The following is a 26,368-nucleotide window of genomic DNA, read 5'->3' as shown; positions in this document are numbered from 1 at the left end:
ATGATACGCATTGGTCTACTCGTAATATTTCTCGTCACACATGGCAAAGGTAAGGTGATTTGCTCATTAGCTTGCTTATCTAATTTTAAGTAGGGTTGATGGGTTGAAGTACTTTCTGTGTTATAGTGATATCCTGTAATTTATGACCATATTATCTAACAAAATGCTTTCTTTTTAAACTGATGAGCTTTCTAAAGAAAGCGCTGGGGGATGCGATGTCTTTCCTGCTGCGACCGTCAGGGAGGATTCATTCCGAGAGGAGAGTCCTCACAAAGCCAATTAATATTCTCACGCTCGAACTTTAGTTGACATAAATTACTCCCGTCATCCTGGTAGTTTTCCGTGCTGCCTGATCGTTGTTAGTTTGAATTACATAGGCTGTCTTCAATGTTTCGGTTATATAAAGTTGATTTTTTTTTTTTTTTAAACAACAGGAAAACTGACGTCAAGCACTGTGCCACATGCTAATTAAAAACTGGTTGACTTTTTAAAAGCTGGTGTTGCGAGGGACGTCATTCTATCGAGCCGTTTTCATTTATGAGAAATGTGAACTGTCCCAGACCATCATATTTGAATTTTTAGGTATAAAAATCCAACCAAGTTTTGGCAACACTAAGCTGCTCCCTAAAGTGTAGCGTACATCAATTGAACAGTAAAAGGCGAGGAAGCTGCTCTTTAAGATTGCATAAGCTAGACAGTGCGCTATGTCATTTTGAATTTTATGAAGCTGACGGACCAGAATAGGCAACCAATTGGAAATTTCGCTCATTGAATTAACATTTGCGTTATTACTCAAGATATGTGCTGAATTCTGTGTACTGCTTTTAGTTACGTCCGGACCACCCATCTTTTCCTCAAATGTATTTATTTATAGGTACGTGTGTAATTAATGGTTGAGACTGGAATGCATTGTCATGGTTAATCATTAATCATGATTAAATACAAATTCTCCAATTTACCCCACATTAAGTATCTGAATTTAACCCAATCCTGTAGTTGTCTTATGCAGTAATTAAAATGGCAAAGAAAACAAACGTCAATAATTTTTTTATTATTATTATTTCAATGGCCTGAACTCCGGGTTCATTTGAACTTGAGAGCAATAAAATAAAAGATTGGAGACAAATCATGGTGCACTTCACAACTGGAGCGAGCAAGCAAGCTGCCGCAAGAGCAGAGGATCATATTTCATGCATGGAAATGCCTTAGGGGATGTCCTGGCTTCCCGTCATTGACTCCCAATTCAGACAGCAGATTTCAAAGTCCTCTTAACATATAAAATTCTTCACTGACTTGCGTCAGCCTACCTATCTGACTTAATTACAGCCTATAATCCCCCTTGTTCCCTGGGCTCTGAAGATTCTGGACTATTAGTTGTTTTAAGAGTTAAAAAAGTCCACTGGCTACCGAGCCTTTTCCTGCCGCTCACCCTTCCTCTGGAATGGTCTACAGAAATTAGGGAGGCAAACTCTCATAACTTTAAAACCAAACTGAAGACTTATCTATTTTTTCTTTAACTTATGGATACTATAATTTTTATTTGACTTTGTTTTGGACATGTAAAGCCCTCTGAGACTATAAATAGTGATATTGGGCTCTAAATAAACTTGTATTATTATAAATACATTCAGTACACAATCACATTGTAACAATTGACCTGGGAATTGTACCCAGGGCTCTGGCTTGGAAGCCCAGAGCTTTACCCTTGGGCCACCAAGTGTAAGACCCAAATACAGAGAGTAAGGCAAAAGTAATTCAGTAAAGTGGTTCCTTTTAATTGGTAAATCAGGGCAGAGGAATCCAAGAGAGTCAGACAAAATCAGAAAACAGTTCCAGGCAGAGGTGAAATCCAGTAAGCAAGATATCCAGCAAACAAATCCAAAAGAGTTAGGCAAAATCAAAAATCAGTTCCAGGCAGAGGTCAAAACCAGTAAGCAAGGATATCCAGCAAACAAATCCGAGAGACGGCAGGCAAAATCTTAATCCAAGAACAGGCAAAACAGAGGTTCAACAACAGAGAATAATCCAAAAATAAAGAACTCACAGAGATAACGACAAAGCTTGATCGGGAATTGCACACCAGGTAGCAACTCAAGACTGAGCAAAGAACTGAACAGAACAGAAGGCTTAAATAGACAGACAGAACAAGACACAGGTGAAAACAATACAACAATAATGAACTAAACAGGCACAAAAACTAAGACTGAGGACCCCACATGGACATGCTCGTAGATCCAGGGGTGCCGTAAGGTGTGGGGGGGTAGGGCTATTCCAAGGGCCCAGCACTGACAGGGGGCCCTCATAGAACACTATTAATGACACTGTTAAGGTCTGGAGTGGGGCCAATATTATATTCTTTCACAGGGCCCAAGGTTTCTAGCCCCTGCGTAGGCCTAAATCTCACTTTGTTTAATGGCTCACACTGTTAAATGGCCTGAGTACATTACTCAGGGTATCCTTTTGTAACCCACCTGTAATTTAGTCAACTTGTGTTTGTTGATTGTTTTCTTCCCTAAACAGTTGCTGTCACTTTAAGAATATGACAGTAGCCGCTTTTTTACTGTCGTGGAATATGACAGTAGCAGCCTGCTTTCCGGTTAGGTTAGGAAGCTCCCATATGAATGCATTGGCGGGAGAACATGCAGGGTCACATGGGCTATGCAAAGGCAGAGAGCAGGTCTGAAGAGTTGTGTGGTCCTCGCCTGAGCTTCACCTCCATCTATAACTGTGCAATATTCTCCTGCTAGATGGGCTGTCTGTCCCAGTAGTCCTGGAAGCTTGCACATGCTGCAGAGAGGAGCAGACGGAATTGTACTGGTCTCCCTGCTGGGACAACTTACACATGCAACTCTATAGAGTTTTTTTTTTTTGGGGGGGGGGGGGTTTCTTTCCTTTTTCTTTTTCTCAAATTTTTGCTTTTAAACTGAAGTGTGGTGATAAGAACACCCACAGCTTGGTGAATGAACAATTTTCTTCAGAAAAGAGACCATGATAGTACAAATTTGAAAGAATGGACTAAGCAAAGGGCTCATTTAATCTGCTGCTGAAGTAACAAGTTTATAAACTGGCTCAAAATTGTTCATAACTTTAATTCTGTGTGTGTTAGTTGAGTATGCGTTGAACTGAAGCGTTTAAAGTAACATATCAAGGTTAATTTGAATGTTGTAAGAATCTATCTTTTTTATTATTGAACAAAAGCAGTGTAATATAGAAGTACTATAGGAAGACTTTATTTTTCTTTATTTTGGTGCTAAAAAGAAAAACAGAAAAATGGGTTTCATGAAACAAATCCTAATTGTAAGATATTATAAGAGAGGGATACGTTCCAGTCCAGTCTTTGTTAGATTCAGGTAGTAAACGGCTACCAAACCCTGAATAAATTCTCCGTTACAGTAAACCAGTCTGCGGTCTGTTTATTTCTGCTGGATACTGTCACTTGGTTATACTTTCACAGAATAGAAACAGGTGACCTCACACATAACGAGGCTCTCATAATGGAACATAGAAGGAAGCGGGGAACAAATTAAAACCTTGACAGTTTTCGTCAATCATACAGTATATAGCATAGAACATTAGAACTCCGCTTTACTCATATAAAATCGATTGAAATCAAAAAAAAAAAAAAAAAAAAAAAAATAGAAAATAGTTCTCCATGTCCCATTCCTGTTTCGTGCTATTCTGCTTTTGAGTTGGATATAGTGTAATGTTACATCTCCATTCACGTGTTAATCCCAACACCACCCATCTACGAGATAGAGATAGCAATATAGATATTAGGGCTGTCAGGATATCAGATATTCACTACATGATTATTGTGGTCAAAAAATTCACGATAGTGATATCACGATATGTATAGAAGATTTGATCAAAAAAGTAATAATAATGCTATTGGTCAGATTCATCTTTAAATTTGTTTATTGTGTGTTTTGTCTCTTTTTTGGCAAATGAATTACACCCAAAATACAAGTGTAGTCATGTAGTTATGTACAGTGAAAAGGCAACCAGATGAACTAATAAACAAAATAAACAAAAGATCCCCCAAGGCCTAACCTCTGCCATCAATTCAATGTCAACTGAAACAAAATCACTTGCAGGGAGCTTGCGCTTCTACTCCCGCAATTTTCAGGATATCGATCCCATTCCAACGGTAATAGACCCATCCTAATGCCTAGCAGTGTGCTTGTATACAGCTAAATAATCGGTCCACTCGTTTTTTTTTTTAATCGCTTAATTTCTAGAATGTATCCGGGGTCACTAGGACCCAGCGGAAAAACAAGACGCAACATATCGTTTAGCTCCCGTTGTAATGATGAGTTGACATGCATGTTTGACATTGAACAGTGCAACATCAGGCAAGCAGCTTGTTAGCTTATTAGATTTTCACAATACTATTTAGTTTTTTTTAGTTATTAATGTGCCATTAATGTACATAGCCTGACGATTGTCAGCAAAGCTCGAGATCTTCTGGGTGAACAACCTTACATAGCCAGCGCGTCGCTATCTGTGGCTGAGAATCATTGGATTTTTTCGCAAAAGGTACAGAGCTTTTAATAGAAATATTTGCTCTCGTTTTTTAAGTATTATGATTGTTGACTGCCGTTTGTTTGATCCACTCGTTTTTTTAATTGCCGTTTTTAAATGCTTATTTTACCACTGAAAATGAATGGGGAAAGTTTTAGGTCTCTAGTGCTACACGGAGGGATTGCACGCAGCGGCAGTTGATAGTAGGATTCAGTAGTCTTTTGCTCCTTGATTACTGGAGACAGCTCGAGTATTTCTACCTTGAAGTTTCGATGATCCTGCGGCGCAATCACATTAGCATTTTCTTGCAGAAATGCATCTCTAGTTTACGATATTATCGTGTGTGTATTATTAACATGATATCAATATTTCATTCTTTAAATGTCACGGTTATGGTCTATACCATTATATCGTGACGCCCCTAATAGATGTCTGTGCAGCTCTGCTTTTACAGCAGATTTTCAACTGTTGTGATCATAAAACATTTGTGATTAGTGGATATGTCTATAATTATTAGTAGTAGCATTTATTTTGTGTTCCAGTTTTCACATATTCTCTTGGTGTTGCATGGAGGGATTGTTAAAAGCACTGAAGATGTTATTTACGTCATTGCTCTTCCTGTTACTTTCAAGCAATTTCTTTTCTGCCTACAGGACAAGATTCATGTGAAATCCTCCCCAAACAACCAACTGTAAAGATGGGATCAGATTTGGTGGTTTTATTTCACGCTCCACCTAACGGTGATTGCCGCAAACAGGTTACATACAGTTCTAACAGAGTGTACTGGAGGTTTAACAATAAAGCAATTGAAAAAAGCTACTACAGGTACAATTCCACTTTTGCTGCTGTGTCTATTCATAATATCACTCTAAAAGTAGGAACCATTGAATGCCTCATAGATGATATAGTCTTGGGTGGAACTATCATCAGAGCATACTGTGAGTATGAAGACAAATTTGAAAAAGATTATCAATTAATTTAAGTGAGATGTCAGTTTTGCTGTTTTTTCTGCAACAATTAGTTTACTTGAAATGTATTGTTTGCTTTCCACCCCTCCAGCCCCACCACAAAATATACACTGTGTAACACTCAATGAAAGAGTAAAGATGAGAGCAACATGTTATTGGGACCATGACAGAAGCTCAGAAAACACTAAATACACAGTTCAGCTCAAACAGTGAGTTCTGTTGAAAGTTACTTACCCTACACTCTCATTAATTTCATTATCAATGATACCTTATGCATTCTCTAATGATTCTCTCTCCATGTTTGTTCTGGTGTTCTCAGAGAGGGCAAACCAATTTTAAAGTGCATCTCTAGTGAGAGGGATTGCCAGTTTACTGAGAGCATCAGTATGGCTGGCATGAATATAACAGTGTGTGCAGAGAATCCAAGGGGTGTGGTATTGTGTGAGGAGGCCATCTACAATGACTTTTACTTGACGTGTGAGTTCTCATAACAAATTCATTTTTAAAAGAAATGCTTAAAAGAAATTTTTAAAAGAATTGACATCTCTATGCGTATCATGGTCAAAATGAATCTCTTTCTAACCATTTCTTAACAAAGTCATTTATTTAGTTAAATCTCACATCACTTACCTGTGCCTTTCCTCTCTATGTCATGTTGGCCTCAGTGAAGCCTAGCCACCTGCTGAATGTTCATGTAGAACCTCAATCAAATGGTAGTCTAAAGGTATCGTGGCTACCTGGAACTGACACTGTGAAAAGTTGGAAACACATCTGTGAAATCCAGTCCATCCAAGAAAGTTCTAATGCCAAGGTGAGTTGGTGATCTTTGAATCAGCCATCACATATTTATTTGTGTTGATACAGATGACATTTGGCAGATACACACTGCTAAATATCTGCTTTTTAGAAAATAAATTCTATATCAAACAGTATTTAAGTCTGTGCAGTTATATACATCTTTTATATAAGTCAGTATATAAGTCTGTACAGTTTTCAGTAGCAGTCATACTGCTCTCATGTGTACCTTTAGACTGTGAAGAAAATCGAGTGGATACCAACCAAAGGGATGAGCTCTTATACTATTGATGGAGTGCAGCCATGCTCCAAGTACACTGTGTCATTGCGCTGTGCCCTCTCTGAGAAGTACCCCTGGAGTGACTGGAGTCAGCCAGCAACAGCGCTCTCGGAGCTTAATGGTAACAGAGGATGCTGTGCAAAGCTAGTCTAATATGTCTTTGAAAAAAAAGATGTGTACCTAATTAACACAGCAGTGGTGGTACAGGAACAGAAAGAATCAATACATGTTAGACACCTCTTTTCATATAACGAAAAGACTGTCTAGTCCCCGGAGTCAAGCAATGATAGTCTACGGATGTATCTGCTTCAGTTTTGAATCTCCCCTCACTGTAGGCTGTGCAATGTTGCTACAGAAACAGGCAAACTTGTCTTGATACCAGCATATTGATTGAGACCACCTGTCTGTAATCCTAATCGACCATACTACAGAAATGATAACAAGCACAGAGCATTTACTAGAATCTAGTGTTACATTGTGTGCTGTTTTGATGCTTATTTCCATGTTGACAGTGAACACCGTATTGTTCCAGCTGTTAAGGACAAAAGATGTTCCTCAAGGAAATGGGATGAGACAAATGCACCTAATGTGGAAGGTAATGTGGTTAAGGAGTGTTTTGTTGATTCAAAGGGCTCTGAAGTTATTGCTTTTGATGGTAGTACAAGATAAATTTACTGTTTGCCATAGAGGTGCAACATACATCTATAGCGTGTTCAAAATAAAGATGAAGATGAAAACAAAGTCTTAAAAATTTATCATTCAACTAGGTTTCCTTGTTGCATGTGAAAGTGTGATTTTACTACAGCTACTTTTTTTGTTGTTGTTCTCAGGGAGTTCCCCCTTCATGCGGTTCCTTTGAGTATCGGCTTTTTGTCCTCAGAAACTACACAAATTCAACATCAGATATGAATGCAAAATTTGAAAGGTTCACCTCAACCCAGAATCATACCATTATTACTGTAGATAGGGAAGCACACACTCTCCTGGTTGCTGCCTACCACAATAATGTGATGAAGGGAAAAAGCTCACTTCAAGTTCCTACCTCAGGAGAGGGTAAACTGAAGATTAGTTTCTTGCTCAAAAAATGGTGTATGTTGAAATAAAATTGAAAGAGAAAACTTGAAACACATGAATGAATATTGTCCATGTTTTTGTATGTTAGATTTCGATCTGCCACCGGTCAATAACTTAACAGCTGTTGCCAACAGTGATCAGATTGATGTCAGCTGGGTTGCACCTGCCCTTCCTGTTTCTAGCTATATGATTGTTTGGAATAGTACTCGACATAAGCACCAATGGCAACAAACCCAAGAAACTTGTATCTCACTAACAGGTAACCTTTTCCATTACCTGTCAATGCACATAGTAGCATGTGTGACCAACTCTAGTGTCAAGTGACTATTTTTGAGCAGCTTCACATATGTGGTGATATTCAAGCCAGCAAGTATGGTTTTTTAAATTTTTGTTTAATTTTTTTTAATCAGCTCTCTGTTTAAGTGCTGTAATGTACTCTTGTTGTTGTTTTCTTCTCTGTTTTTTTTTTTCTTTCAAAGCTCAACCCAGCCATTTATACAAAATATCTGTGAGCCCGCTCTACGGTTATGTACCAGGATTGGAGAAATCTGTGCTTATGTACTCAAAAGAAGGAGGTGAGTATTCACTGCACCTCAGTGTTTTTGGACACTGGACAGTATTGAAAAACACTTAGTTGTACATGTCTGTTTCTTTCCCAGAGCCTGCCAGTGTCTGGAATGTCCACATTGATGATATCCGTGACAACAGAGCAAGAATTAGGTGGCAGCTGGTGTCACCCATCCAATGCTGTGCCTTTGTTGTGAACTATACAGTGTTCTACAAGGCAGAGTCAGGGCCAGAATTGAGTGGGTCTTTTTGACTGTACATTTACACATTTGAGTGTGTGCATGTAGCTCTGTGAACTGACTGAGAACCCCTTTTCCTCTACAGATATGACAGTAGGTAGAAATCAGAATAAAGTCATCCTAGATCAGCTGCAACCTGGCACAAGATATGATGTCTACATAGAGGCCACCTCATTCAGCAGTTCATCTAAGAGCGATCTCATCTCATTCCAAACAAAGCCACTGGGTAACAGTTGCCTCTACCTGTTTCAGAGAAATATAAGATAAAAAGGATGGTCTCCTATACACTGTTGGAGCACTATAACTGTCTTGTTGAGTGTTTTTCTGTATTCAGTATGAAATGGAATTGTATCTTTTTTGATTATGCGATTCCAGACTTTGACACACAATTTGTTTTTCTTTAGGTGAACTTGCCTCCACCCTCATAATTTTAGGTGGAGTTGTTTCAGTGCCCATATTTGTCCTGATTGGCATAATTTTGTAAGTTCCCATCTGTCTGCTGTCTGACCTTATGTTTTTAAAACCAAAACCGGTGAAGTGGTTGATTGCCATCTTTGATTTAGGGGTACCATAATGACAAATAGCTGCAGTAACTTGGCTTTGCAACCTCTGACCTTAGTTACATAAAGACATTATTATACAAAGAAAAGGGATTTGTTGGCAGCAACCTTAGAGCTAAGCTAGACCATTAACTAATGACAGCCAGCACTGTCACCAAGGAAAGTTGTTGGCAGTTTTAGCCCACCAGGATTTCTCCTTGACTTGATGGTAGCCAGAATAGAATTGCATATGGTATTAAAAATGACTATGTTCTAAATTATGCATGTATGTTCTTGTGATGTACCAGAGTATTTGATTTTGTAATTTTCTTTGCATGTGTAGGACGAGGAAATTTTTGAGTAAGGTCATCCCAGATCCACGTTACAGCTCTGTGTCCATGTGGTCCTCTCAGCAATGCAGAAAAGTATCTAATTTTCTGTCATGCAGTCAGTTTGTACAATGCTGTTTGTCTCAAGAATAAAGCACAGTTTGCTGATAGTCCATTTCCTTTCAAGTAACTTAAAAAGCAATGATATCATCTAGCCACTCTGGAACATAGCCAGATTTGTAGACAAAGAAAACAAATCTGACATATTTATCAAGGACTTGTAGTTCAGCTTCTGACTTTGGCTGATGTTTGTACAGATTCAGCACTTGCCTCAGACTGCATCCTGCATGAACACCTACTCAGAAGCCATCCTGCCATGTAGAATAGAAACTATAGAGAGAGACATCTCCTCTGCAGAGTGGACAAGCACTGAAGCACTGCACAACTGTGAAGAGGACCAGATTTCCACCTTCAGTCATATTGCCAGCATCTCCAGTCTTGAAAAAGAAGACACCGTCCTGGTTAGCTCCCAGTCCAAATGGGTGATTCCTACTGATTGTGTGCAAAACCCCTCACTGGAGCCAAGCCATGACTTCCATCTCCAACTGGACTGCACAGTCACCCCTTACTTGAACCAGACCCCTGTGGTCAGCCCTGTGGAAACACCTGAGATGGTCCTGGGTGGTTCCCAGAAACTCTGCATATCTCAGGAGACTGAGGCTTTGTTAAAGTCAGACAATAATGGAGCTGATGGCACCACATACATTATGGTTGGATAACTGGACACAAGGAGTGAAAAAAGTAAAAAAAGAAAAAAAAAATCCATAAATAAATAAATCACAATTAAGATGCCATTTATGCAGGGGTGGACAAAGCACAGATATTTGAAAAATGTACTTAAGTACAGTACTCAAGTAAATGTACTTTGTTGTAAATGTAAAGTAAATGTACTGTCCACCCCTGCATTTATGAATATGCTAACCCAGCGTAGCCTATCTGAGTGGATGTTAAATAGGCCTGTGGGTAAAATGAGTCTCCATTTGAACCCTTAGCAAATGCCTTTTACACTGCTTTCAGTGCTTTGCAAATTCAGTGCAAATTCAAGATTTTCTGTTCTTATTTTATTATTGTAATATACAAGAAAGCTGTATATTAAGAGAGTGCATATGCAGATAGACACGCCAATGTGGATATGTTTGCAGATTATTCAGATTATTACTGTACATTAAATTCATACTTAAAAAAACCCTTCAATGTCATTCCGCATGGATTTTTAGACTTCTAGTTCCAGATCCTGTTGAGCAAGATATGGCCATAGGGGAGTACAAAGGTCAGTGTAGACCTTTAGGTCAGTGACACTTTTAGACTAATGCCTCATATTTTCTTTTTGCTTTTTGCTTCCAAAGCTCAGTCCTACCATTACTATAGCATATCTGTGAGTCCACCCTACAGTGATAGATGGGAGGAAAGTATACAGAAAAAAACAACAACTCAGTATTCACTGCAGTCTTCCAGCTTATAGCCTTATTGCTAGTGCCCTGGTGTCACAGCAGAGGGGTCAGTTACTCGTGCCTCTGATAAATTTTGGGAATTGTAATGCCAGGGATATGCTGACCTCCGTATACTCAGCAGAGTTGGTGTTTAGGGTAGGGATCCTGAGATAACTTGCACCAGTAGCAGGATTGGTGATGTACTACCATGATTGAGCCTGAGTGTAGCCATGTGTAAATCAACAAGTGGATGATTTGAAATTTTCTCAGTTAAGAAGCAAACCGTAAAAGTCAGCGCTGTACTGAACAAGCACTCAGCAGTTTAGCTCATTTAGCTAACAGCCAGAGTCAAGTAGCACTTGAAGAAAAAACAAACACAACATGGCTTTCTGTACTCCATTTTGTTTGGTTGGGTTCTTGAAGAACAACTGGCTGTCATCTTGATGTTCAGGTGCACAAGATTTTTCAAAGCATTCTCTTGTATATGGGGAACATCACTGTCCTCTCTCCTACAGTTCAAGAACATCTGGAGTGGATTAAAAAGCCCTTACATGGTTTTAGGAACATGGTGTCTTTTTCAAACAGGTGTAATACTTTGGTTATGTCAGTTTCAACGAGGGGAATGCCACAGATCTAGAAAAGATGAAAGCTCTGAAGATATTCAGATCTTTCCAAGACTTAATCATTCCTGAAGGGGCATGGGATTGCCAGACCCCCTCTGTCAGCTCGCAGCTCTGAGGCAGGCACTGAATGAGAGACACCAAAAGACACAGCCGACTACTGGAAAAGCTTTCTCTCGAAAATGCAATCTGAAATGTTTGAGACCACAGAAACTGTACTATGTTGAAATCACCAAATTATTTGAGGGTAGAGATAAACCACCCTTGCTTTGGCAGCAGTGCTGCTTCAGGATCAAGAGGATCAAGATTTCATGAAATACCCAAAGTTCAGTTCTTGTAACACCTTTTTTTAGCTGATCAAGACAGGACTGGAATGACTAGAATGACAATATACAGTAAGACTGATTCACTCATAATGGCTGCTCAGTTCCATGTGAAATGTTTTTACAAACTTATAACAGTTCAGGTTGATGAGCCAATCAGTAACATAGTAGAGTTTGTCAGCATGCTGGAAAGGTGAATGGAGGGCAGGAGGGCAGTTCCAGACATGGCAAAATAAATGTATACATTTTAAATGTTAATATCTTCCTCCAGATGCTAATAAGTACATTTTGAGCCTTTAACTGCAATTTACAGGCATGAAGGTAGTTAAAATTTTCTGTCTTTGAATTGGTGTTCCAGTAACAAGCAGTACACTGATTTCCATTATGGAAGAAGAAATTATGGAAAAAAAGTAGAGTGCATGCATGCAGTCAAGGCTTAGGCCCTAAAAAGGACAAGTGGACAGATATCACTTTTAAGGATTTGACCTGAGTCGGTTTAATTTTTTTTTTATTGTTTTGCACAAGCAAGTTGTTTTATTGGTAATATAAATACCAATCCATTAGCTGAGAATAGATATGTGGTGAAAATGCATGCAGTGAAATGATGCACTATTTACTATTCTGAAGCTATGTAATGAGTAGTGTTCATCACCTGAGAGACAACAGCAGACAATTCTGATGTGGACATTTCAAAAGATTACCATAACACAGTGAATAACATTCTGTTGAACTTGTTTGAGTAAATAAACTTTAAAGCCGGTCCAAAAATGACTGTAGTTCCTGCCCAAAAAAGTAAGACCAGTTAGCAGTATATATCTGGTATACATCAGTCTCGATACAGTCACATCAGACTCTGGACTGTTGTAAATATATGTGACCATTCTTGAAATTTCCTAAAATTGAGACCTTTTTTTTTTTTTGGCCCTAAGTCTTTCGGTATTAACTATATAAAGCATGTAACAGTGCTAATACTGCTGAGTATGTCACATTTCTATTCAACAAAAGGAAAAAAGCCCTTACATTCAATAATACAAACAATGTTAAATAAAAGAGATGCCATGGCTTTTCTCGTGAGGCCACTTCCATACTTGGCCAAATAAATGTATACATTTTCAGTGTGAATATTTTTTGCTCATGTGCTGATGCAATATTTTCCCTTCACCACTCATTATCTAATGAGTAAAATCCCAGTGACAATCACAACAGTCTGGCACTACATATCAATTTGGGCTTATCACTCTCTCTGATACATCTATTTACAAAAGTGAAGCTTGCTATATTGTTAGTGCAGGACATTCAAAAGAACAAAGAAAATGAGTCCCAAAAAGTATAGAATTTGCTGGACAGTCAATAAAATGTGAGCTAAAGAAAGGCACGGGAATCAGCTGTGACAGAAATGTTACTCCTGGCGTGTTTAGTGTCCTCTCACTGTGGTCTGTAGCCGCTCTGTTGTGGCATGTAACTAGGGGAAGGGCCTTCCGAGGGAGGTGCTGCAGGGGTCGCTGTAGGCTCTTCATCCACTGGACAGAAGCTCAGAGACCCACAGTTTTGCTCCTCCCCCTCCAGCTGCTGCAACAAACCACCTGACTCTGGCCCTCGGCTTCGTTTGAAGTAAGAGTTCCTGTTGTCAAGTGTCTGCTGGTGCTCTGCATGTTCCTCACAATCCAAAAGGGGCTGCGTGGACTCTGAGCGGGCAAAGACAGGGGGCTGCTGGGCTGGGGTCTGGCCCTTGTAGCTGCTGGCAACCACAGAGGAGTACTGAATGGTGCTAGCAGTGGTCTGGCCCGAGTCTCCTTCGTCACTGTCGGAAACACTTTGGCGGGGAGAGGACATGCAGGAGGAACCCCCAATGCCACTGCTGTGCTCCTCTGACAGATACTTATCTTTCTTCAGAGGTAGCACAGCTTTGTCCTCCTCACACAGAGACTTCCTGTCAAACACATCCACCTCCACCACACTCAGGGGAGCCAGCGTGGTCTCTTTGGGGGTGTCAGCCTGCAAGGAGGTGAAAAGAAAGAAAGTGAAAGTAAGAGTTATTCTTTACTAGCCATTTTACTCACCAAATAAATTATCTTTCCCTGGTATGAGATTAACCCACAGTTTATTTAAACTGAATTGTCTCAAAACTCATACTAAACCTATGTTTTATTCAGAAAAAAATGAAACACTCACTGCAAGCAAGCACACCTAGTAAAGTGTAAATACCACATCCTTAAACTGCTACTGCAATGTGAGATCTCAGCACATTCTCTCCCTTGCATTACTCACCTTAGTAGGGAAGTCAGGTGACCAATTACCAATGCTACTGTTGGAGGGGTCTGGAACTTGAGGCCATAAATGCTTCTTTATTCTGCATATAACAGATTAGAGGTCTTAGAACTGGATGTTACTCACACAATAAATAGATTTTTTAAACAAACTGGTGGGCAGCAAACATCTTGTGGCTTAGTTTTAAGATGAAGGCAAAAGGAAGAGTGACTCACAGTTCCCTATTGTTGAGACACGCCAGAACTGTAAGTACAGTGAGAAACAGGAAACTGATGCACACGGCCACCACGATCGCCTCAAGTTCCCCTTTGGCTGAAAACCCGCACAGAAAAACAGTGACTTAGTGAGGAGAAAAATCAACAAAGAGGAACATTTCAGAGGGACTGGAACATTTAATAGTACTAAACAGAAAAGAACTTGTTTCTGTGCTTCAGTCTGAATAAAGCATGGCTGTCTTAAACATTTTTTGTATGTAAGAATATGTTACACTTTAACAAGGGGGTATTTCTAGACACAAGATCATCAGATAACCAAACAGTTTTAAGTGACATGTCAGCAATAATCTGGACTGTTCTGAAAGAGAGGAGATTAGAACTATTCTCTGTTGACCACCGTGGCCTTTGACTGCATTTTTACTTAATATACAGCACAACATGTAGTTGCTGCAAAAATCGCACCACATGAAAATGTTCCTTCTGTGACTACTTTGTCAGGGACTACATAACTATATGAGGCACAATTCACCATTACATCTGACTTATGGAAAGAAAAGCTTCAAATGTTTAAGTCAGAATACAGATAAGCAAAAACCCGAAGATTGGCAAAAACATACTAACCATACTTCAGTGTCATGAAATTGATGTCTGAACCATTTGTTGAGCCGTTTACTGTAGAAGCCATGACATGCACCACATACTTGCTGTCACTGGCTAAGTCAGTCAGTGTGTAGGAGTTGATGTCAGGACCAACCGTTACAGCTAAGAGAAATGACATTGAAAAAGAGATGAAAATCCCCTCTCAATAACTGAATACTCATCCAAACATACCTAAAATACTTATGTAAATCAATACACAAGGTTCATTATGCACACTGCTCTTAAAACATCAGAGCACACACTGTTCAGTGAACTAAACCCAAGCAAACACTCCATGATGATAAATTGGAGGCAATGTTTTTGCATGAAACTTGCTTACACGTTTCAATATTTTTTCAACATACCAGCATGTTTTGATGCACAAATGTATAAAAGAACTACATGAACAAACAAAAAAATAAATAAAACTTGACAAAACAATAATAAGAATAAAATTAAAACTCACAAGAAGTTGTATGTACTACAATAATTTCATATTAAACAAAAGACACCATAAGTATGAAGAATGATTGAATACATATAAAAACAGCAAAAAATGCAAAAATGTTACAATACATTTTTCCACGCTGCCTGTTTTGTAGAATATAGTATAATTTGTGATGATTCCCTTCTGGTTCTCTAGAGGAATCTCGTCCCACACGACCTCAGCTTCACTTTTCTTTGTTTTATTCACCCATGCATTTGGGCCAATCGAAGGAGCTGCAGGATAAATAGGTCCTTATTACACAGGCAGTAAATAAGAGCTAAACTGCACACAGTATGCAAATTATTTCATTTATGAAAACCAGTCATGTGAATAGGTGGTCCTTAAAAACTACTGAAAACTATAAGTCATTTGGATTAGCAAGTAACAAGTGATTGGCTATATACAATTTCTGTCAATCAGGAGCTGAAAAACATAACTTTTTAACACACACGTCTTAAGACTTATTGCATAACAAGCACCTTGATACTGATGACTGGTTTTACAACAGCTTAAGGCTTCAGTTACTCAAGACCATTATAAACAGAAAGATGAACGAACCTGACCAAAACCTGACCAAGTTTTATTAAAAAGGAAAAGCTCATTGAAAGACTGAGTAGTGCATACCTTTTTGTTGGAGGAAGGCTATTACTGTGACAGGCTTCCCTGCCTGGCTGTAGGCCTTTTGTGAGTATTTATCTGATGAGTTGGTGCGCTTTCTGATATTGTATAATGGATATACTGATATATCATAGCGTGTGTATGGTTCCAGTTTGCCTTAACCAGAAAAAAAAATTAAATCAGCTTTAACAGCACAAATGTCTTGCCTTGTTATCCAGTGTAGAATACAATTTGGGTTCAATTAAAAAACAAACAATAATATCTAAAAACCTGAACAAAAATTCACATGATTAATTATTACTGGTCCATGTCCCTAACTTACATTTTAATATTTTGTTTTCAGATTTGCTTGGCCTGAATGTGGGACTCTCACCTTTGATAGAAGCACTATAGTTCTTTTCCCTTTGCCAGTCAGTGTGTCCTTTACTGACAGACACCCACTCCAGGAGGTACTCACGGACACGGGGCAAGGGCTGCCACTCCACCCACAGGGCCCCATTCTGCACTGACCAGTCCACCTTCTCTACTACAGGGAGCCCTTCTGGAAGGTCAACACACGGAACACGTGCATTTAGTCAGACCAAAAAACACTTACACAGACTTAGCAATTAGGGCTGTGTCTGACTAAGCATTTTCTTGGTCATAAAGATTATGAATTAATGCAGTTAATTGGTTGACAGAATCCTAGTCGAACAAGAATGCTACAACCCTATTACCAAATACCACCTGAATTTCATAACACACACACACACACACACACACACACACCTAATTATGTAATTATCTAATTAGGGGAACCTACCCTTATCATTAACAGGGATAAAACAATTTGATTTTGAAGACACTCCGACTGAATTGTTTGCGGATATTTCAATGTAAGCCATTTTCCCCTTTGGCAGCAAAAAGCTGAAATGATCAGAATTTACACTGTATCGGTTTACAATTCCACTTATATCTATATCTAGATCATAGCCCAGTATTTTTCCGTTGGACTTCTTAGGAGCCTGTGAGAGGAGACAAAAAAAGAACAGTAAATTTATGTTGATAAAATCTGTATGGGATAAGAGGAAACTTTAGCAAGTAAACCATACTATATGATAGCAACTAATTAACTTGTTCCAGGTGAACTCCATAACAGGCATGCCATACCTTCCATTTGAGCGTCACATTTCTTTTGTCATCTGAGGTGACAATAGATCTCCAAAGATCAGGTTTACCTTCAGGCTCTGCATTGATAAAGGGGTAAATATGTATTATATATACACGTTAGGGAACTTGCACAGAATCAAGAAACCGGAAAGGGTAGCTTTCCTTAAGTGATCAACAGGCAGCTTTTTCACAGCAACTTCAAAACAACTCATGTCTACAGCGGCGGTGGCTGGTGAGCTGGAAATAGAGGAGGAACAAACCTCCCCTTTAAATCTATCATTAATTTCAACCTGTTCCCGTTTATCCGCCTTGATTAACAATAAAACTAACGATTCACAGAATAATGAACATTATCCGCTTAAACAGAGTAAATGATTATCAGTGTCATTTTGCGATAACTAGCTGTTACTGTCTTTTGCAAACTAGCTGAGGTCTGAGTGCTAAACTTTATTGTGCATTGCACTCAACGCTGATGCATTACACAAGGTGGATTAATGAGAACAGGTTGAAATTAATGATAGATTTAAGGGGGAACTTTGTTCCTCCTCTGTTTCCAGTTCACCAGCCACCACTGCTCTACAGTCATCCTAAATGGCAGAACTGGGATGTTCCTCAGATTTATTCTTAGTCACAACTGCTGACAGCTTTTTTTTTTAATCAGTTTTGCTTTATTTTTACCATGTAAACAACTTACTTGCTTCAGGGGTCAAGGCTGTGACGTTGGGACTCCAATCACTCCAATACCCAGAGTTGTCAGTTTGGATACAGCGTATCTGAACCACATACTGAGTATATGGCTGAAGGGACTGGAGCCTGAAGGAGTTTATATTTGCTTCTGTGTTTTCCTGGGGCACCTGAAACAAGATGCTCAAGATCAACAAAATGCAAAGGAAAAGAAATGGGACCTACCAAGTTTTATATCAAACCCTTCTTCTGACCACATCTTTCTTATTTTTTAACGCGTTGGACAGTGAAGGGGAGGGCCATTTGATAGTAACAAACATAAAAGTTCAGTAAGCAAATGCAAAGAATTAAGAGAAAAAAATCCATATCAAAGCAGAAAAGTAAATAAATAAGTAAATAAATAAATAAATAAAGATTAAAATGCACTGTTAAATATGTATTTGCCAGATACATTTAAATTAGGCAGCTAGTGCTTGCCTCCAGGGATCTACAAATTACCACCAACAGTTTGATGTAGTCAAGAAATGTGACATTGTTTCAAGAGAGTTTATAGAAGCCATTCTCACCAGAATCTCCAGGAAAAATATTTTCCGACATGCAAAGTTAAGATAACTAGTATTTTAAATCATCATCATTTTCAATCTGAAAAATCTCGAGAGATGTGTCATTTAACTTCTATAGGTGATTAACGGCAATATGGAGGCTAATATTGAATTTTTTCATTTGTCTTTTTTTCTCATTTTTTCCTCATTTCTCAATTGGAACAGGAGCTAAAATAATTGCTATTATACATGATATAACTAGTTACAGTACTGGTCAAAATTATTAGAACACCCGTTCAAAATGAACAAAACATACATTTAGTCCTATTTTGGTACTTTATTTGCACAGCTGCGGGTTACACAATTTTAACACTCTGGATTGCTATTTCTTGCGCAAGTAGTTTCTGCAGAGTTTGTATGAGTTTTAGGTCATTGTCTTCTTGATTCGTGAGGAGTCACAGTCCTGATGGAATTCCATGCCTTACTGGTACACCTTCTTGGCCATCATTGTGTTGATTTTGACCAGGTCTCCAGTTCTAGCACCACAAATATCACCCCAAGCCATTATATTTCCACTGCCATGTTTAACAGTAGGACAGAGACATTCATCAAGAAGCCTTTCACTGACGAATCTCCTTACAAACACCCTCCGTTTAGTTCCGAACAGTTAAAATTTAGACTCATCAGTCAAGACTACCTTATATCAGTACTCCTTGGTCCAGTCTTTCTGGGTTTTGGCGAACTTCAGACATTTCCGTTTATACTGTATTCACCAAAAAACAAGGAGATGTTTGTAAGGAGATACATTGGTGAAAGGCCTCTTGATGAATGTCTCTGTCCTACTGTCAAGCATGGCAGCGGAAATATAATGGCTTGGATGCTATTTGTGGTGCTGGAACTGAAGACCTGGTCAAAATCAACAAGACAATGGACAATAAGGTGTACCGCAACCTGCTAGTAAGGCATGGAACTCCATCAGGACTGCAACTTCTAGCCAAAAATTTCTGGAGACCATACGTACCTCTTTCCACACACTGGAGCCTACTTCACAGTATCGTATGTTATATTTCAGCCTCAGTACGAACCCTGACTCCCATTCGACCACAAATGACGTGGAGATATTGGCGTCAGAGATAATTTTCACTTTGGCCGGAGGATTTGGTTTAACTGCAAAACAGGTGGATGGAGAAAATAAGATCCAAGGCTCTTACCATCAAACTGAATCATGAAAACTTTTATACAACTTCTCACCAAATTTCTCAGCGTCCCCTTCAAGCTTATTTGAAATAACCTTCCCCACTTTGTTCTCCACTTCCACCCATACGTCCATGCGGGTATAAATTGGATATGTGCCTAGGTTTATGACTCCAGCTGTACTGTTTGCAGTGCTATTATACTCTTGAGACCTACAAATAAATACACAAAACATACAGCGAAAGATCAGCACGTTCTCTGGTTGTTTTGTCACTACTTAGAAGTCACTGGGGGCAAAAGAATGAATTAAACTACTTTTGTCTACTGTAACAGGATCAAAGTGTTATTAATTAAAATGTAACATTAACGTTACCACACACTACCATTAAAAATTAAGAAAACAAATATGTGACTCTGCAGTATCATATGCAAATATGTGGTGAGTGAATGTGAAGGTTTATGCATACCTAAAAAAAACAAAACAATTTCAGATATGACTGTAAATTTAAGAGTGCTGCTCATATTTTGTAGAACATACAATTTGAGAGCATCTCATATAAAAATACAAATGAAGGTGTTTAACTGGATTGCTTACAATGTTTTTGCAAACAGTGTGTATTTGGTATCAGTGCTTGGGTCTCTCATTCCAGGATACCATTGACATGACAAATGGGAAGAAATTCCTGTGCCAGACTGGACTGCCACACAAGACAGATTCTCTGGCTTAACTGGGGGATCTGAAAGCCAAAAGCATAATAGTCAGAGCCCTTTTTAATTCTCTCTAGGTCAACATTTGTGTAGTAACATGCAGTTATACGATGTTTAAACTTCTCTTGATCCTCTCCATGATTAATGAAAGGATGTAGACCAGGAAAAGTCAAATATGCTAGGCACGGGACAAAATATTTTCCTTAAGGAATAATATTCATCCTTGCATTCAGGTAAATGAATAAACTGTAGTTTTATAGCCACGAGTCAAATCTATATAGATATAAGAAAAAAAACTTCACATTTCTCAAGAACGGGCATTACATTTCCACATAGACACATTAATTCACTATGTGATTAAAAAAAAAAAAAGCAACAATGAAACATAGGAGAGTCATACTCACATTCCTTATCAAAGAAGATCCCATACTGACAGGGAGTTTCATATGAGTACGGGTTCCTTTCAGCTTTGCACAAGAGCAAGTTATCCATGTCGCTGGTTATGTTCAGAGTAACACTGACAGCGTGTTCACTGACTTTGGTGTAATACTCTTTTGGCACAACGGCCTTTCCCAACTGCCAGTAAATGTCATCAGCACTAAATTTAGAGTTTTTTGGGAGAGTGCAGGTGGCAGTAAAGTCCTTTCCAATCTCAACAAGAATTGCAGCTTTAGAGTCAGGAACAATTTTAACACAGGAGAAACCTGGAAATGTAAGAGAATATCTTGTAAGAACACACTGGAGATCCAGATGCAAGTACTGCCTTTACTTTCAGATTAACAATACTTACCCAATTTACAGCTGCAGCTTGCCAGGAGCAGGAGCACAAACGAAGAATGTAAAGAACCCATGCTGAAGTCTATGTTCATTATCCCCTAGGGAACAGGTGAAAGGCATTGTTATACACCCATGACAGGGCTCCTACAGCTTAATGCAAGTTAGATTTAAGACTTTAGGACTTTTTTAATGCCACCTGGAATGAAATTTAAGACCAACTTTACAACAGCTAAAATGAATAAAGTGTATTCTTCATACTTAAGCTTAAAATATTAGTGTGTTTTGTGTGGTATAACTAATTTGCATAGGCTCTTTACAGGTCCGACAAAAACTTGTAGAACAAAATCTTTTTTTTTTCCCCGTGTGCAGTCTGATTCTCATTCCCGTCTTAATGGCTTGATACCATCCAGTAAAGATAACCTCCCTCTCATTGATAAAATCAGCAGAAATGGACCAATTTATGACAGTCCCTCCGAGGAAAAACAGAAAGTTTTCGAAAATGAGTTGCTGTCAATTAGTCAATCTTTTAAACGTTTTTTTCAATCTGAGAAATATTGTGACACTGTTGAAATGTTATAGTGGCTATTCAAAATATGCAACATTCATATTATTCAAGATCTGGACACATCACTGAGCAGTCAAAAGGCAGTTTGTGCATTCTTACACCTCTGTGTGTAAATGATAAGCCCGCTAGTTTACAATAGAGCACATTTGAGATCAGGTCAACGGTATCAGTTCATATAGGCTGTAGCTATAGTTAACGTACAAAAAATACTTGAAACACAAATCATGAATTTGATTTCTCATGTTATGCAAATAACGATTTGATCACATTGATAATACCTGAATAATTTAGAACGTGATATGTGTATCTTGTCCTCTAGAGGACATAAATTTTAATTTCACTTGTACGTAAATGGACAAGATGGCTGTACCAATGCGTCCTTTTAATATAAAGTTTGTTAATGGTTTTTGCCTGGTAGAGGTTTCAGCCATGCTGCAAAATCTTGGTTGAATACTCAATTTTCAATGAATTTGCACTTCCCCACATGATGTCGTTGCTAGCTAGCAGACACTGCATCAGTGCATCTTCTGATCTGCGTGCCATTAATGCAAGAGGCATTCGGTAAAGTATTTGAAAAATAGATGTTGCCAATTATTTTGAGATTTTAAATCGCAATGTCAGAAAAAACAATTAATAAAATCCTACTTCCCATGTCTTAGCATTTTTAAGACTTTTGAAAGATTAATTTAAGACCTTTTAATGCTAATTAAAGCCTTATTTTTAGACTAATGAATTCAGTGCCTTTTACGACTTTTTAAGGATACGTGGGAACCATGCATGATCTACTTACATTGTTATCAAAAACATGATTGCTTAAAATAACAAACAATAGTTGGATAATATGGATAAGAGCTAAGTAAAAAGTATGAAACATTACCATTTGCACTATAAACACAGCTTTGCTGATTATGTACCTGTCTTATATAAGGATTATAAAACTGAAAGGTATAAAGCCTGACTAGTCTAAAACCCTCATAATTTTAGAATCAATGTGGTTGGGCCAACTTCTGTTTTTACACTTCCTCTTGAAAGTGTTTTTTTTCCCTTACCAGTTTGAAGAGAAACTAAATTTCCCCTCATACAGCAGAAAAGCTGTCAGGTGTAGTTCTTTTCTTGCAATAGGCTAAAATTTCATTCAACAGTCTCAATTGTCTTTGCTTTCATGAATCACTAAACACTTGGGATACTCTACACATTTGATCTCAGCTGAATACTGTACAAAAATGTTTCTTACTGTGCCCTCCCCCACTGATTGGCTTAGGCAAATAAATAAAATCAAATTGTCATTTTGCTTTCTGCTTCTTCTTCTTTCAGGGCTCTTAAGAAAAACTTTACAAGCTTAGGCTGAAATCACAGTCCACGCTTCAGTGCTTAATAATGCCCAGTTCACACATTGTATGGTTAAGAACAAGAGAACCAAATGAATAAACTAGATTTTCAAGAGGGTCACTTGCATAAATCATTGTGTTGACTCCAGTTAATTGCAAATGAGCATGGCTGTGAGTGTATGTTACAGCTATTCATTCCTAGTATTAGCTCAGCCTACAGTATGACTGGAAACCCAAGATAGAGGCTCAACTGGTTCAAGGACAGACGTGTAACTACAACACATTTCTATAGTTTTACCTTAGGGTCATGCTAAGTAGTTCTTGTTAACTGGATTACTTCAGGTCAAAGCCACAGCTGCTAGATGCAGTGGGCAAGATTATTCTTATTCTTGACATTTGGCTTAATGTTACCCAACTGAAAAGACAGTTTATCACACGCCTACTGCAGTCCAGGACTCAACATCTTTTTTTGAAAGTCATTCACTCTCTCACACATAACTCTTGCACGCACACATATGATATCCACACTCAATCATGGTGGCTACTGACACACAGACCAATTACTTCACACCTGTTGATCCATTGTCTAAATATCAAGTGAAATGTCATATTTCAATTGTATCCATAACTGTGCATTGGTTAAGCTTAATTGCAGCTAGCAACAGGAGCCGAGGAGCCAGTATTTAAATGTAATCAAGCTCTGTGTCATGTGGTCCTGCATACCAATTAGCTATAGATCACTTCTGGAAATACATGGACAAGAGACTGTGTCTACGCATTATTATTCATTTCACTGCCACTCTCTGTTGAGCCGTCAACAGCGATCATTAAATATATAGCACATGCTGCTAATATTCTTATTTGTGCTACGTTTCTTACATTATAATGCTACCTATACTTTTAGCTGGCATGATGCACTATGCATAGAATGCATAGAAACAACAAAGTGTTTCACTGTTGTGATACGCTTCAACAGTCATGTACGTCTCTCCACCAGACAGTAGATGATTGTGCTACAGTTTGTGTGAAATAGATGAACATTTCCAAAATCACTGTGAGCAAAAAAGTCTGGACAATTTTATGTACATTATTTAAACAATGTTAACTCAGATCATATCACTGAGTTATGATAACGTTTCTCAAAAAAGACTGCTAGTCACGTTTAACCTAATGTCTGATGAAGAATGAGCATAAAGGCTACATGGAAAGTTGCAGTATTTCCAATCAATTTAACTCAAACTTTGAATCAAGCCCGTAAATTCTTAGCAATCCAAGGAAAGGGGCCAACTAAAGGATGCCTCAGAGAATACGATTCCAACTTTTGCAGTATTACAAGAGAAATGTTATCTCGGGGCAATTTTTTGAAGTTCCATCTGTTTGCTTATACCGTCTGCTCACCCGAAACTCACACCGAGAACAAGACATGCGTTATCACAAATTTGTTAGGTAGGATCAATATAAAACCGTCTACGTAGGTAGTCCTCGCGCTCGTCTTTAAAAATTTACATTTACATTTGCATTTAAGTTTATAAATGTGCATTGAGAGGCGTGACGCAAGCGCAACAAATACTGAATACTCAGTCTGTAGGGTTGTCAAACTACTGGCAACGCCTCAGAGAACATGATAAAACATGATTTTGTTTTCAGCTTAGACAATGCCTTGTCACTTCAAGGTTTCCTCGCTGATCATTGACTCTCGGTTTTCTGCTACCAAAATGCTACGGTTCTCTAAAGGGGTCTTAGTCCCAATATTCAAATATACAAAGACAAAACGTTAGCGTTAAAGTTCTTATCATATGATAAGAACTTTAACGCTTATCAACGCATATCTTATCAATTTTGGACATTTGCAAGAAGTTTTCAATTAATGTCTTTACGATCGCACAGTGAGTCTGTTAGTTGCTCTGACCAATCAGACACTGTGTAACATACACAGTGACAGCATTTATCTCACAGACATTTCATTCTTAGATTGTAACTCAAACTTTATTTCTATGTATCACTAAATGCTTACAATATTTATAAACAACCAGAAATATAGGTGTTTGCACGACTTCTCTCCGCAAGGAAGCCATCCCGCTAACACGTTAGCGTTAGCTATTTCATGTTTAACACTGAGCTTTCAGGGTGTAGCAGCAAAGATCTGGGTAACTTGACAATGCAATGTCCCGTTTATATAACACACCCATAAATTTTAAATACGATGAAAACCAATTATCCAAATAAAATGACTCTATTAAGGTAGTGTACAATCAACTATTGTTAGCCGCAATCTAGCTTAACGCAACCAAACGATTTGTTAGCTGCCCCGCTAGCTATTTAGCTACGTCTAGGTGACGCTGTCAAATCTTGTCCACTGAGGCAACATGCGAAATGGTTAAGATTTCGAACGCTTAAACAAAAATTCTCAAGGTTTAAACATTTTCAAAGTTTCATTTTTTGTCTTGCCAGATCTCACGTTTCATACGGAGCAAACCAAACTATCACCTTTTTCGTGAGCGTCAACTTACTTCCACAAGTCAAGGATCCTTCCGCTCCTTCCGACTGGGGTAGTTATGAGTCTTTTATGGCGAACAGTGATAAAGAGGCTTAGAATACGTCAAAACGTGAAGATAAATATGCTATTCACGTCGTATTCGGAGACGATTTTTCCTGTGAAGTTCATTGTGTATGGAATCGTTTTGTGCCTGTCCCTCCTATTAGGCCATATCGAAGTCGTTCTCCACGTTGAACTCTTTTGGTTTGTCAGTAGAACTGTCAGTCCTCTCCATATTTAGCGTCACATGTTTTCTATTTCGTTTCCAGTTAGTCTCCTCCCTCTGCTCGAAATCTGCTGGGAGGTCCTTAATGTTGTAAGAGGAATACCAAGGAACTTCAATGAGCAACTGAATGCCATGGAAGTAGGTTAGGGTATTAAATTGTGTACAATGGATAACTGAGGTTAGCTCAGGTAGCTTTTTTTTAAGTATTATATTTTTCCCACCATGAAAAATTTTGCAAAATCTCTGTCTCACTTAAGTTTGTGATTTGACTTCGATTAGAACAAGCAGGGTACACAGCCAGATTAAGTTTTAAAAAGCAGGATTCATCGGAAAATTGGGGCGATGTGTTATTATAAAGTAGTAATCCTGTCTAAAATATCCCAACATTTTACACTGTATTTGCATTGAATTAGGTCATAGCATTGTACCTGTTAGGCATTAGTTACACCTTAAAAGTCAGGTGAATAAATATATGGATACCTATTAGCATACAACATAACCATAAACCTACATGCTGATTGAAATACTGTCTAAATCTATAGGTAAAAGCAAAGGAAACTGATAACAGCGGTGCTTGGTGAATGATTTAAAATAAAGCTGTTCGCTGGGCTTCAGCAGTGCTATATCTGCAAAATCTATGTAAAATCAAATCTGTATCAAACATTAAAGACAAATTTGGGGAAAAAA

General features: G+C 38.4%; 2 protein-coding genes across 2 annotated transcripts; one reads left to right on the top strand and one right to left on the bottom strand.

Annotated features, from left to right (window-relative positions):
- On the top strand, nt 1–10,091 carry LOC115807001 (interleukin-6 receptor subunit beta-like). Its single transcript, XM_030767858.1, has 15 exons — nt 1–49; nt 5,175–5,459; nt 5,581–5,698; nt 5,809–5,966; nt 6,155–6,300; nt 6,520–6,685; nt 7,077–7,159; nt 7,395–7,617; nt 7,727–7,897; nt 8,118–8,213; nt 8,298–8,444; nt 8,530–8,670; nt 8,849–8,924; nt 9,327–9,408; nt 9,630–10,091. The coding sequence occupies exons 1-15, from the start codon at nt 1–3 to the stop codon at nt 10,089–10,091; spliced, it is 2,403 nt and encodes an 800-aa protein (XP_030623718.1).
- A 2,151-nt stretch (nt 10,092–12,242) lies between these two features.
- il6st (interleukin 6 cytokine family signal transduce) lies at nt 12,243–25,675 on the bottom strand. The gene is made up of 16 exons (XM_030767530.1): nt 25,430–25,675; nt 21,040–21,124; nt 20,654–20,953; nt 20,137–20,278; nt 19,599–19,753; nt 19,369–19,514; nt 17,816–17,975; nt 17,122–17,198; nt 16,775–16,976; nt 16,346–16,513; nt 15,979–16,128; nt 15,444–15,587; nt 14,850–14,990; nt 14,229–14,325; nt 14,014–14,095; nt 12,243–13,740 (listed from the first exon to the last, which is right to left on the bottom strand). Exons 2-16 carry the CDS (start codon nt 21,116–21,118, stop codon nt 13,171–13,173), a joined length of 2,613 nt encoding a protein of 870 aa, XP_030623390.1. The 5' UTR covers nt 21,119–21,124; nt 25,430–25,675; the 3' UTR covers nt 12,243–13,170.
- Between the last annotated feature and the right edge of the window lie 693 nt (nt 25,676–26,368).

The sequence above is a fragment of the Chanos chanos genome, chromosome 3 (genome assembly GCF_902362185.1).
Source record: "Chanos chanos chromosome 3, fChaCha1.1, whole genome shotgun sequence".
Taxonomy (NCBI): Eukaryota; Metazoa; Chordata; class Actinopteri; order Gonorynchiformes; family Chanidae; genus Chanos; species Chanos chanos.
This window is presented reverse-complemented; position numbering and strand designations above follow the sequence as displayed.